The sequence below is a fragment of the Pygocentrus nattereri genome, chromosome 8 (assembly GCF_015220715.1).
Source record: "Pygocentrus nattereri isolate fPygNat1 chromosome 8, fPygNat1.pri, whole genome shotgun sequence".
Lineage (NCBI taxonomy): Eukaryota > Metazoa > Chordata > Actinopteri > Characiformes > Serrasalmidae > Pygocentrus > Pygocentrus nattereri.
This window is the reverse complement of record NC_051218.1, coordinates 27,074,638-27,088,608: the sequence shown is the minus strand read 5'-3', so window position 1 is coordinate 27,088,608 and position 13,971 is coordinate 27,074,638. Positions and strand designations below refer to the sequence as shown.

Here is a 13,971-nt window from a genome sequence, read left to right as displayed (position 1 = left end):
TTCAGCTGGTCCTGTACAGGTGCTCCCCAGGCACCTAGCAACCTTCAGACTTGCTGTGAGGCACACTTTTCATTCTCTCTGAGAGCTGTGGCTGAGGCGCCAGTGAGCCTGGTCATGATTGGCATCAGACTTGCTCCTCTGCACAGAGCTTCTGCACCATTCCCTAAACATTTGAGTCTGATACGGACTAAACCTGTTACCTTCTTCAACTCTAGGCTCATTATTCAGCTATTATTCTCAAGGTGTGACTTATCCATGCATGCATTCTGTCACAGGTTCTGTTGCAAGGTTGGACAAACATAACCAATATGTGCAATATTTCAGTTTAGCTTAATGTAAAAATGTAAAATGTGGTCTTTGTTACCTTATTATCATAGCTATTATTAAACAAAAATAACTAAATACTAAAAACTAAAATAATAAATAGAAAATGGCATGGCAATACTGGACCAATACAAATATGCCAAGTATTATTATGGACACCAAGTATGGATATTTTATTATATAAATTACAAATATGAATGAATCTTTTTGTTTCCAGAATCAATTGCTTTTTCAGTCCACTAAATAGTCCTGTGTTTTTTCTGGAGAAGCTGGTGAATAAGAAGCTGACTAGGGTTGTTTTTGGCAAAGCCAAGGTTAAATCAGTCCAATGAAAAATCCATTTGACAAAGCTACCTGAGCTAAGAAAATAGCATAATCCATCAACTACTATATGTACAAAGATTTTAACATTGTGGAAAACAAGGGCTCTTGTTATATACATAAGACTGGACCCAAGTATGTGACTTTGTTTTTTCAACAATACAGCCATACTCAAGCTCTACAAAGAAGTGAAGCTTGAACATAAGGAATCATTGAGTATAGCAGAAAGGATTGCATTAACATGTGATGCATGGATGTTAAGAGCAGTGAATTCCTATGTGACTATAACAGCACACTATCTCACACGGGACTGGTGACTATTGTCTCACATTCTCAAAACTAGAGCAGTACACAAAAGTTACACCAGGGCAATCATCCTTATATAACACAACCATCACATAAACAGTACTTAAAGCTTTAATCTGTAAAATACAGCAAAAAATCCAGCTTCACTTTTGCTTCAGATCTGAAAAAAACCATGTGCCCATCCTCACACTGACAACAATGATAGCAACAGCAAATAGACAAAAGAAGAAAATTTTGTGGTGTTCTCAGAAAAACGAGAAGCAGAAAATGCAACCAACTTCTAAGACATTGGAGGTATGCAAAAACATCCCTACAAATCTGAAAAGCAAGTCAGAAAAAAAAGGAAGTTGTAACAAAGGCAAAGAGGGGACACACTAAATATATATATATATATATATATATATATATATATATATATATATATATATATATATATATATATCGGTAATTACACAAGTATTATAATAAGGTCCTTTGATGACTTCTTAGTACTGAGTGCAGTACACAGTCTGTACTTTATTTACTGCAGACATTTATTATTAAACCTAAATACGTGCACTCAGGTGTACTGAAGGCATGTTTTGTGTTTCTGTTTACTGATGTCTTTGAAGATTTCTTCCAATTTATACCTCTATACCTCTATAGTTCTCAGCCATGAGGTCAAATTGACTGCAGTTCTTATGAATTAGTGAAATTTGGTTCTAACTTTTAAAAATTACATTACTCAGTAAGAACAACCATTACTGCTGTGTTTCATCAGGGTACAGTGAATGTATGAGTATGTAGAGTTAGAATTCCTGTGTATATTGACTTTTATCACATGTACTGAGCCCATGTCCTTTAGGATTTTACTCATGACTATATTGTGGCATCAGAGCATGCTTTGGTTTCCATGATGCTTTCATCATACTTAGCTAGGCTGAATTTAGCTCTTAAAAAAGTAAGTAAAGGTTTTCAGTTGCATTGTCAAGTATGTGATGTAAATGTGTACAGGTTATGGGAATATGGAAGTGTTAGCTGCTGTCATCCTGATACTGATCTATAACCCCTTCTGATTCTGTAGTAGGCTATGGGTGTGCTAGAGGTTTAAAGTGCATATTTCCTCCCTCCGGAAAAAAGAGCATTTTTCTTCTTTTGTACTCTGGCTGCTGAGTCAATTCTAAATAAAGCTACATTATGGGCGGGAACTGGTGCTCCCCACTACTGCAACATCAATTATTCTTCCAAAAAAACATGGACACACCTACTAGAATGTAAAATTATTAGAATCCTTCTGATATTTTCCTCATTTTTAAGTTATAGTAATTAGAAGATATGGAATTAACATGGTATTACACGCTGACTAACAGAGTCTTAAAACTATCAGTAACATTTTACTGTGGGGTACGGTTCATAAGGCTACACAACATCTACATAAGCTTGTCATGACAACTGACATAGAACTACATAAATGTTTATAAATGCCTATTCCAACAGACATAATTTCAAAATATTTTAGGGCAATTCCATCAATTTCAAATAAAAAAAATACAAAAGACAAAAATGGAGATACAAGGTTTTATTCAGACCTGTGTGACATCCATGCGTGCGTCACAGCTGAGCGGCTGGGTTGACATCAGACCATTGGAGCCAATGAAGGTGGTCAGTACACCTCTCTCATTGATCTTCTGAATGGTGGTCCCATCCACAAAGTACACATAGCCCCTCTTGTCCACTGCAATACCTGCACAGAGAGACAGCAGAGCTGTGATGAGTGTGTGTGTACGTGTTAGAGACAGAGGAGGGAAGCTTATCCCCATTCTGTTAGACATTCTGCTCAACAAATGTCACTTTCAACAAACTCACTGCACCATAGCAATGTAATTATATTTCCTTTCCATAGAACACTAAAAGGATTATAACAATGCAAAGGAAAGAAAATAAGTCATTTGTGAGATTAGATTCCAGGAGTATGGCTTTGAAAACGCTTAGGACTGCATAAATAGCCGGGGCCAGCATTGGCGCATTGCGGCAGGATGGGCCTTTTTCCTCCCGCTAACTGTAAGGTGCTGTGCGGTGAACGGGCGGCACAGGAAAAGCCATAGTGCACATGGTGTAAAGGTTAGGGTGTGCAATAAATCATCTTGGATGGGCGATAGGCAACCTTCAGCTCACATTTCTATAGACCTAAATGGGCCCTTCACTCAGCCATGGTGACTCACTTTCATGATGAACCGGCACCCTTCCCCACAATGCACGTCGTTCAGCCTTTTATGACAGGAGCAGCGCTCCCTGGCCCTCTGATCACTCAGGAGGAAAATGAATCAGTTGTGCATACGAGGGTGGATGGAAATCTCATGCAGGACTGCGGGATGAGGACCCACTGAGCAGCACATCCACATATCCACATTCCCTTTAAAGTGATAGTTTGGAAAAACATCTAGTGCTCTCCTTACTCTACATTCTTTACATGATGAATAATGGAAGCTTATACCTTACTAATAATCAAAAGTATATTACACAGCTAAAACAGTAGGAGCAGCCTTGTTGTTAAAGCCTTTTTTTGTCTGTTCTGTTGTGAATTTTTATGGATAGCACTATATGCCAAATGGTAACTTTATAGGTGATGGAAAAAAATGTTAATATAACAACATATTATTCCAAGACCTTTTGCACCATTGCTATTGATCCATTTGACATGAATGCTCACACAATATAAGGGCAACCAGCATTTTCAAATAGTGTAAAAAAATCACAATAAAAAGCAAGGTGAAAAAGCAAGCACATGTATGTAAGATAACTTAAGTCATGGTTTGTGGATCGTGTATAATCACAGAGGTACCACTTGATTCTTATTTGCTTCCATAAAATATTACCTTCCTCATCCTGTTTGCTGCAGTTGTATGCATGTATATATTTTGTTGATTTTGAAGTAAAAACAAGTAAACACAACCTCAGCAGCAAACTATTTAAAACAACATTGAAAATGTAACTGCACTTCAGATTTGATTAGCTTAGTCGCATGTACAAATGTTGGAACACCCTGCTGAGTCTCCCTATTTAGTAACACAGCCTTTGCTAGATTTCACAGCTAGCAAATGCTTTCTCTAGCCAGCTTCAGCTTTTTTACATTTCTTGAAGCTGTTTATGGTGGAAGAAGTTCATCCTGATGTATGTTTTGGATCACTGTCTTCTTGTAGAAACCAGCCTCTTTTCAACTTCAGTTTCTTGAGGGACTGCGCCACATTTACTTCCATAATCTTCTGATATTTGGTGGAATCCATTCTTCCATCTACCCATGCAGTGTTACCTGTACCACTGGTTGCCACAAAACCCTAAAAACAAAAAAGACCATCCCCATGCTTAACAACTGCCAAGATGTTCTTATCATCATCAAATGCATCTATTTTTTTATCCAAACGTTCCTTTGTGATTGTGGTGTAAGTGCTCCGTTTTTACTTAAACAGTTGATAGTATTTGTTTCCAAAATGTCTCTGACTAGTGGTGCCAAACATGGATTATATTATAGCTTCAGCGCAAACCTAGCAAAGCAAACATCAGGCCCAACATTTTTTTTCACAGCACAGGTTCAGAAAGTTCAGAGAGAGAAAATAAAAAGCAGCTGAGAACAAACAGGCAACAAAAACAGCCCACAGCTTGCACCTTCGCTTCAGATACTGTACGAGGTGATGCAATCTGCAGGCAGGCACCCCTGCTGGCTGCAGTGGCACCACATTTGTCATGCTGTTTTATGTGGGGGTATCTCAAGTCCCCCGCCCTCCCTCGGCGTACAGCACGGGCCGAGTCTGAGCCTTTTGACTTTCCCTGCAGTAAGACTGTCCTCTCTCCACACGGCTAATGAATTCCGCCGACTGTCAGCGAGCGACACAACAGGGTCAGTGCATTGCTTCTGCATGGCAAAGGTGAAACTGGCGCCGCTGCCTCGTGGCCCCTTCATCATTCGCCCGACACTGATAGATTATATGGTAGAGCGGGGCAAAGGCTGCTACCAGTGCCCTCCTTCCTAAACCCCTCCCACCCCCACTAACCTTACTGCTTCCCTTTCACCGCCTGGCCAAGACTCTTCGGCAGGTATCTGTGCCATATAAACTGCTTCGCTAAGCATGAGTAGTGCCTCCACTGGTTCTTGTCTTGAGGGAGAAATCTGCAAGGGCATTTCTAAAAACTGTGCAAGACCTGGTAGGCCAACAAACTGTCACCATCAGAAAAAAAACAATGCTTAAACCATTCAGTTATGAAAGACATGAGAAAAATTCCATTCCATTCTTGCTTTAGAGCTAAAAAAAATCCATATGTATTTCTGCCTGTCCTTGCACTGTGAAGATAGCTAAATGTTATAGGTCTGAAAGGATGTGTAGCTGTAAAGGAGCCATTACCTGAAAGATAAAATAGATAAAAAGAAGAAAACTCAGGAAATGATGAAGCTGATGGTGTTTGGGGTTACTTGGGATTTTAAAGCAAAAAGTGACAACCAGTTTCTTAGACTGAGCTTTGGAGGTGTGAGGAAGCACCTTTTTGAGTTTTTGAGACTTCTGTATAACTTTCTTTTTACTTATTGGGTGTTTTGAATGGAAATCAAATAAATTGGGTGATCTCTTACTTTTGGCACAGAGTTGGCAGAATCCCTGTGCATTTAAGTGTTAAAGATTATATATTAATTTATATATTTATTTTGAGGAAAACAGGTATACATATTTGTGACAATATCTGTGACATTGTGGTCTTGGGAATATCACATTTTTAGATGTTTAAACATTTGAGCAAAGACTTTTAACATGTGGTTTTAACTCATTAATCATTAAATGTGCTTTTCCTACCAGGGCAGACACTTTACAAGATAAAGTGATCTGAGTAATTTGATATATAGTTTTATGTTACAGAAACATGTAACTAACAAGTGGCAGTGAAATAAACATTACTGAGAAAATGTCAAAAGGAGCCAAGGTCTCTCCAAACATCTGGCAGGCACTGTAGATCTTACTTAGTAGCTTTCTGAATATTGGGCTGAATATTGTCGTATTCCAATCATTGTGGATTTCATGAAGTGCAGTTGCAGGAACAGCCCTGTTTTGTCTGTGTTCTTGGGGGAAAAATATCTGTGAATCCCTCTACATGCCAGCGCATGTCTTCACACAATTTGCTTTCAACACGAATCTCAGTCGAATCCGCACCTCCCCAAGTGCCGAAGGCTATTTTGCTGGTGATAATACTGACTGAAATACATTTACAGATATTTACTACAGTAGTAAACCACAATTGTTGCCCTTAAAAAAGAAATAAAGAATAAACTGCATCATATATCTTTAATTACATTTAATGTCCATTGATGGTAGTACAATCTATTAGCTGTATTTTTTCAGCCAATTTTTCAATAAAAACAGCACAAATTTGCCTTGGGTAAGGGTTCCAGTCCTCTGCTGTACCATGTATTCTATTAAAGGCCTTCATGATTTTTTAGTCTATTTCCACTGGGAGCCTACTTCAACATTAATAACTGCAACAGATTTGAACAAGGAGGCTGAAGACTGTTATTGACAACTTCTCAACCAATTCACAGGTTGGAATTACCAAGAAAATGATGTCGGCCTAAGTTGATGACTTTTTATCCCTTGCAGTTTCAACACTAATTTCCAGCACTTTCACACAGCACAAAGCTGATGTCACTTCACCTAAAATAACTAGCTCTCATTATGTAGCTAACCAGTTCAGGCTTGGGGCGTCCAATCCATTCTTACATGGCTGGCTATTTAAAGCATCTGCATAAAAACTAAATATATAAATAAATAGATATATAAATAAATAATTATAACCGGCATAATTTGTTTTCATGTTTCTGTTTTAAAATGGGTTGCGATCTGCATGGAGGATGGCTTGTGCCACAGATTTGGCTTTAATGTGATGGTCTCAAAGGGTCTGGGATATTCTAAATCCAATTAGCAGAGGGAGAGGGGAGCTTTTTACATCCCGAGCATCGCCTCTGAGACAAGATGCAGCTATAAGCTCCCTCTTTCCTTTCCTAGCCAGCACTTACAGCTTTTGTCGTCGTCTCTTGCTACATAACAGTTTTATACCCCAGAAGCATGAGGAAAGAGCTTTGAATGGTCTCAGTTAATATTTTTGCTTAATAAATGTATTCATCTGATATTCACGGAGCTGATTATCAGACAAATAATTCATATTGGCTGCTAAAATACATGTCTTGCATGGATTTGGGACATTTTTTTCAGGCTCAGTATCCAATAATCCACCAAAACCTGCTCAAAAGGGGTGATTTATGGAGAGAAATTATAGTGTATACATATAAGTATGCATATATGAATTCATGAGTAGCTTCATACTTTGACAATGACAGGGCAAGAAGTTTTGAAATCAGGATGTGGTTTTCCCTCTTCTCTGAACGTGCACAGCTGCTAGTTCTTCACAACTTGAAGGAACATTTTCTTTGCAACAGTGTCACAGGAAACAACACCTCAATAATGAGCAAACATCTTCATCTTCAGTACTATTAGTAATGGAGAGAGCAATCAAACATTTCAACACCCACAGCAGCTCAGAAAGAAAAGCTGCAGTGATTTCAACTGATATCTTCATCACTAAATAATGGCATTGATGGTAACAAAACAAACAAAAACATTCTGAACTACAAAGCCTGGCAGACAGTGAATTCTGTAGCAGACTACAGTACAACACAGGCTTTTGGCTTTTCTTAGAAGCACGTACACAAACAAACACAAGGACATGGGGCCATACATACGTCCGACGTAGCTATGTATTATATATACACTACTACTACATTCAGCAATAATAAATGTCTAAGCCTAACTCTAAACCTAACCCAAACCTTCATCTCAGAACCAAAAAGAGTTTTTCCCTCTTAGTTTTAAGATATTTAACATGGCGGCACGGTGGCGTGGGTGGGTAGCGCTGTCGCCTCACAGCAAACCGGGTTCTCCAGTTTCCTCCCACAGTCCAAATACATGCAGTCAGGCCAATTGGACATGCTAAATTGCTACTAGGTGTGAGTGTGTGAGTGAGTGACTCTCTGTGTCTGTCTGTCTGCCCTGCGATGGACTGGCGACCTGTCCAGGGTGTATCCTGCCTTTCGCCCGAAGACTACTGGGATAGGCTCCAGCACCCCCCGCGACCCTGAAGGAGAAGCGGCTTAGAAAATGGATGGATGGAAGGATATTTAACATGTAGCTTTCGTAGAGAGCACTTTACAACATCACAGAGATAAGGACCTGATTCACGAGTTAGTCACCACTAAGACTCGAGACTTGCAAAAGTTCTGACTGAGAAAAAAAATTAACACAAACAGTGCTGATCAAATTAGCACCAGCCTGCAATGCATGCAGTAAATAAATAAACCCTTTTGTTTGCAACTTTCATTACAGCTTCAAATAACAAGCCTCTCACTACAGATAACGTTCAGTCTGATGGAAAGCTGTTGACTAATCTAGCTGTTACAGATAACATTCCTTCAAAACGGAATAAAATTTCAGCTGGTTAGCTATTAGGCAATCCAGCTAGACTAATAAATTGTTCTGCCTCAACTGTTTTGCCTCTTTCTTTTAGAACCATGGTTAGCACTTCAGGTCTGTCACTGACTTTGGACTTTTCTATAATGAAAGGCTTGTTGTTTCAAGCAGTGTCTAAACTGACAGGTTTTCAGTAGGGGTTTACTTCCACACAATGCAATGCCTGCTGTTAATAATGAGCCTAAACTAAAATTCGCTTCGAAAGACTTGTGACTCAACTCGGACTGGCATTGGTTTTCCTACGAATTCAACATCTGAAATGTACAAAAACCTACACACATTCATACATGAATGCACTCAACATGCATCAATCTCCAGTTAGGCTTCCGAGAGTGAAATACATCACAGTCCAGCTGCACCATTGCTAATTGATGACTTGATTGACCCCATCATTAAGGGTTGAATGGGGGATTATTAAGTATGGTGGTAGGCAAAGGAGAGACACTTCTCAGTTCAGCATTGGAAGGAAATATTTTTTCTATGTGTACCACCAGCACACTGTCTAAACATGGCTCCACAAATAAGCTCGCTTAAAGGAATAGTTTGGTGAAATATTCATTCAGAAAATTTCCCACTTTCCCCAGATGTAGCTGATCAGCAAAGGCATGTTTGGTGTCCACATTTGTCTTCTTTAGTTTAGTGCTTGAGCTATGAGGCTAACATTACCAACAAACATCAATAGTTTCTCAACCTTTTCCATAAATACATTGTAAAATTTCTCTCAGGCTGCACAAAATGCATCCTGGTGTTCAGTAAGGTCGCTCAGACTTGCTGATGCTGTTTAGGAGACACTATGACTTTCTGTGGACTACCAAAATGAACAATACAGCGGACGACCATTTTAGACAACTGGTGTTGACTCATTCACATAATCTCTCTTTTTTGACATGCAAGTTCCATTGTTTCCTTTAATAAGCATGTATCTTCAGTATGAAAAATTAAGATTAATAGTTATTTATGAATAAAAACTGTGAACCACATGGCACTCACACAACACCACACCTGAAAATGCCTGCCCGGTGCATTTAGGTACATGAATCTGAATGAGTGAGTTCAGTGAGTTCAATTCTATATCTAACAGTAAGTCATGTTGTGCACTAAACCACATTGACAAGTCTGGGTGACCTTAATGAAGAGCTGGATGCAGTTTGAGAAGGTTAAGAGACATTTGAGGAACATGATTACAAAAAAGATTTGGGTGACTATTCATTTCTGTTGTTAGCAACATTAGCCTCATAGTTCCAGCCCCAAACTAAACGGCAACAATTTGGTCTTGGCAGATCAACAACTGCGGTAAATATTTATCTGGGGTAAGTGAAAAATTGTGCATTTTTTTGGCCAAACATACCTAACATTTAAACATGTTTTTTTATGGTGAACCTTAGTTCTTGGTTTGGTTTGGTAGTTTTTGATTATGTTCCATTAATCACTTTAATGACCTATAAATAACAGTAATCATACTACTGATATTAGGTTAATACACAGGGCTGCATTAAAATGTCTCTTCTAAGTAGACTTTGTATTTAGCAATTTTGAGGTAACATCAAAATCATTTAGGCCCATGTTCACAGGGCCTAAATGATATATATAGATTATTTATATATATATAGATATATATAGATTACATATAGACAAATGTGACTAACCTTTCTTCTGAAGTTTCTTGACATTTAAATCATCCTGATGGCTATTGATGATGTATTCCAAATATCATTGTCAACTGACTCAGGCCTGCTCAAACTGTTCAATCATAGAAATGCTGGGAGGCAGTTATCATATTTTTTCACAAATACTGTACATAATATTCTAGTTCTTGTTAATCCATATTTGCTTTTTGGGTCTAACAGAACAAGATAATAATAAATAAAAAGTAGGAAACATTTCAAGAATGAAATGCACTACTGAATATCAGCACAGTCTAAATTAATTATATAGCGTTATGCTATTACATAAGTGCCATGTTTCCTCTCAGCATGATGTTTTGTACATGGTTTAGAGCTGGAACACCTAAGGTCGGCCGCCTCCACAGAGTGAAGCAAACGTCTGTGTGGGATGACGACATGCAAAAGGGTTTATCCCTGTATTTAGTAGGTGCATGCTGCTACTGTAATGAAAGGGGCTGGTGGACGCAGTGCTGGCTGTACCATAGACATCGTGCACATGGCATGAAAAGGATTTTGTGCTAGTGAACTTCTGCCTTAGTCTCTTGCCTTCCTACCTCAGGGGAAAAATTTAGCTCATTATAGGCCTGCGGCCTATTGTTTTCCCCGGATCATATTTCACCTATTACCTCCCACGGAAAAAAAAAGGACAGAGAGAAAGAATTCTGAATGTCTAGCCCGAAATGGAAATGTGATAAGATAAGGCAAGGCAATTACTCACACTGTGTGCTTTTGCAAATTCAAACCGGGTAAAGTTAAAAAAAAAAAAAAGAACATTTCAGCCGTTGATTTGAACCAGTTACTATTATTCTGGAAATGGCACTGGGGTAGGTCATGTGTGACCACAAGAAACAGCCTCATAGAGATACTGAGACACTTACACATAGGAGGGGGGTTCTGCTACAGTGAAAAAAGTGAAACAAGTACAGTGAAATTACAGTGAAACAAGTGAAACAACTGCAACTTTGGGAAACACAGGCCGCACAACCGACATGAGCATTCACCCACCAACTGAGCCTGAATAGGAAAATAATCTTTTCAATAAAAAAAAAAAATTAAAAAATTAAAAAACAAATCTTTTTTTTAAACCCTAGAAAAATATAAGTAAGCAAGTTGTAGGTTTACATGTGTGTTCATAGCACACAAACAAGCAGAGAAATATTATTAAAAGTTTGAAGTGTAAACTTTTACTCCAGCTGTTTGTAGATGTTTTGTGGATTTTCTAAGTGAAAGTGAAAGCAATAAGTGAAAATAAAAGCACATATACAGAGAACACACTACTGCACATCTACCAGAAGGAAAAACACACTAAAATACTATGTGTACGCTGCTGTAGGTCTTCCTGTAAAGCATGAAACCATTTTAACAAATTTAAAATTCAGAGGTGTCGTTTGAATTTCATGGGGGTTTTTGGACCACGTCATATATCTATATATATTAACATCACAAGCACAGATTCTAAAAGTAGGTCTGGCAAATGTAAAACACCATTATACTAATTAAGATATAATGACAATTGTAGATAATTCATGTACAGAAGACAAGTCTTTCACAAAGCTCTCTTTGAATACTCTTTGAATGCCTCTGCAGTCATCTGCTCTTTGGAGTCTGAAGCACAACCAATATTACAGAATGTTCTTCCACTCACTGCCTGCAATTACACATTTTCACCAGAGAGTCTCCAAATTCTCAAATCTTTCATAGTACAGCTTCAAACCTAGCAAATAAATATAAATTGTGCAGAACAAATATTTAGGTCTGTTAGATTTGTAGAGGATGTGTTAATGCAATCTTACTTCAACAATTCACAAAACATGTTATTTGCCCAGTGATGTCCAAACTTTTGCACCGGACTGTATCCTACTGGTATTTGTAGGTAGAAGATGAGATGATTGATTTGATGGAAAGCTATAGTAGGGCATGCAGTCTTGATCTGCGGAAAGATAAACCATTCTTTACATTTTTGCCATTTACATCATAGCTTGACATTAAAAAAATTACAAATAAAAAAACGGTCTGAAGTGCCAAATTAAACCTATTGTTACAGAATGCAAATAAAAAAATCAGTGCTTTATATTTATACAATTCAAATATGTCAGTCAGGTTGCGCATGAATAAAATATGTTAATCAATATAATTACTGTCTTCTAGTTCATTTACTTTGCCAATTGTATTGATGTTACACTTTAATTACAAACAGCGCAGCATAATGACAACAACTCTAGATGTCTAATGAGGATTATGCACTGAAAAAAGTGGTTCATGATTCAAATGTGTCAAGTGGTCGCATACAAATAACATTAATTGCACCCACACAATTGCTCTCTTTAGGTTTACTTGTTTTGGCAATGACTGTGTTTATATGATACTTTTCATTCATTTAAAGGGACTTGACATATTTGAAACATGTAAAATCTATGTTTTCAGTGTTGGAAAAACAAATTACAACCACACAAAGTACTGAGCAAGAGTGGTGAGGACAATGTGTAACCATTTGTCTTGGCAGTAAAGGATTATTTGTTTAAAAAAACATTAAAATATAATAAATAAATGTGTGTGAGTCTCATGGATTAATATATACTCAAATAAAACCTTCATTTACAGTTACCATCCAGTACCTAGTTTATCAATTTTTAACATATTAAAACAGGTGTGTAAAACCAGTAAGTGTTCCTCTAACCAGATATCCATCAACAAATCTTTATTATAACTCAGGATACACTAGAGGGTGACCATCATTTACAATGCAGCTGAGCATTATAGAAAAATAAAGGACTAAAAAAGGGAAATAAAATTCTGTACTAATGTAGTGTACAAAGTCTAACAGAAAAATGTAATAAAGCATACGGATATAATTGAAGACAAAAGGAAGCTTAGGCATTTAGAGATAAGATGATAAAGATAAAAATGAAGATGATAAAAATTATGACAAAAAATAATGCTAAAAATGGTACAATGAGAAAAAAACAGCAACAAGACAATATATACAGGTGTTGTACTTGTTTTTTTTACAGGCAAAACACAACAATTGGCTGGAAAAATCACAGCAGCAGACTTCTGCACAGTACTGTATTTATTGTTAAGTAAATGCAGTATCCAAAACCAACCTTGTAAATCCTGATTACTGACTCATACCAATTCAAATCATCTCTAGAAAATTCTAGTCAAGTCCAGTCTAAATTTATTAACTGCATCAGAAGAAAACTGATGTCAAAACGAAGTAATCACTCACACACACACACACACACACAGATACATCAAACATCTGTTAAAACCCATGACAAGCCCCGTGACAAGCCTGCAGATTTATCCTAATATGTACATTGCTTTATTTTTATCTTAAGGAAACATTTAATGAGAACTAAATCGCAGCCGCACTTCAAAAACAAGGCTCAAAGTGAAGCAGCCAAACGAGGCAGCCGAACACACTAAAAAGTCATTCACCGTCTGACAAAAAGACTTCTTTTTATCAAGATTACTATGGTTTACTTCTGTGCAGACACTGAGGGGGGAAAAAAAAGATTGCTTTGACTGTCGATAACTTTAATGATGAAAATTAGCATGGCTTTCCTGAATGGACTGATGATCTGAATGAGATCTAACATCATCTTTTTTGCATCTTGCTTCAAAGGGAACATCAGTTCCCAAAAGTGTCTGGCCAATGTTAATGAGATGTTAGAGCAGAGGTAGAGAAGTGGCTGTTTCTACTGCTGAACTAAAGTCAGTTTTGCTCATATATTCTATTTTGAGTCCTGCAACATCAGGAATGTGGTTCGGAGATAAACACTTTTTTTTTTGGTTCCCACTAGATCTATTCATGC

General features: G+C 37.6%; 1 protein-coding gene across 1 annotated transcript in view; it reads right to left on the bottom strand.

Moving 5' to 3' along the window:
- Nucleotides 1-13,971, bottom strand: part of LOC108430898 (teneurin-1) — a 283,207-nt gene that overhangs the window by 19,211 nt on the left and 250,025 nt on the right. The window contains exon 23 of the mRNA XM_017703711.2: nt 2,520-2,674. Coding sequence (XP_017559200.1) covers nt 2,520-2,674 — 155 coding nt within the window. The remainder of the gene's footprint in view (nt 1-2,519; nt 2,675-13,971) is intronic.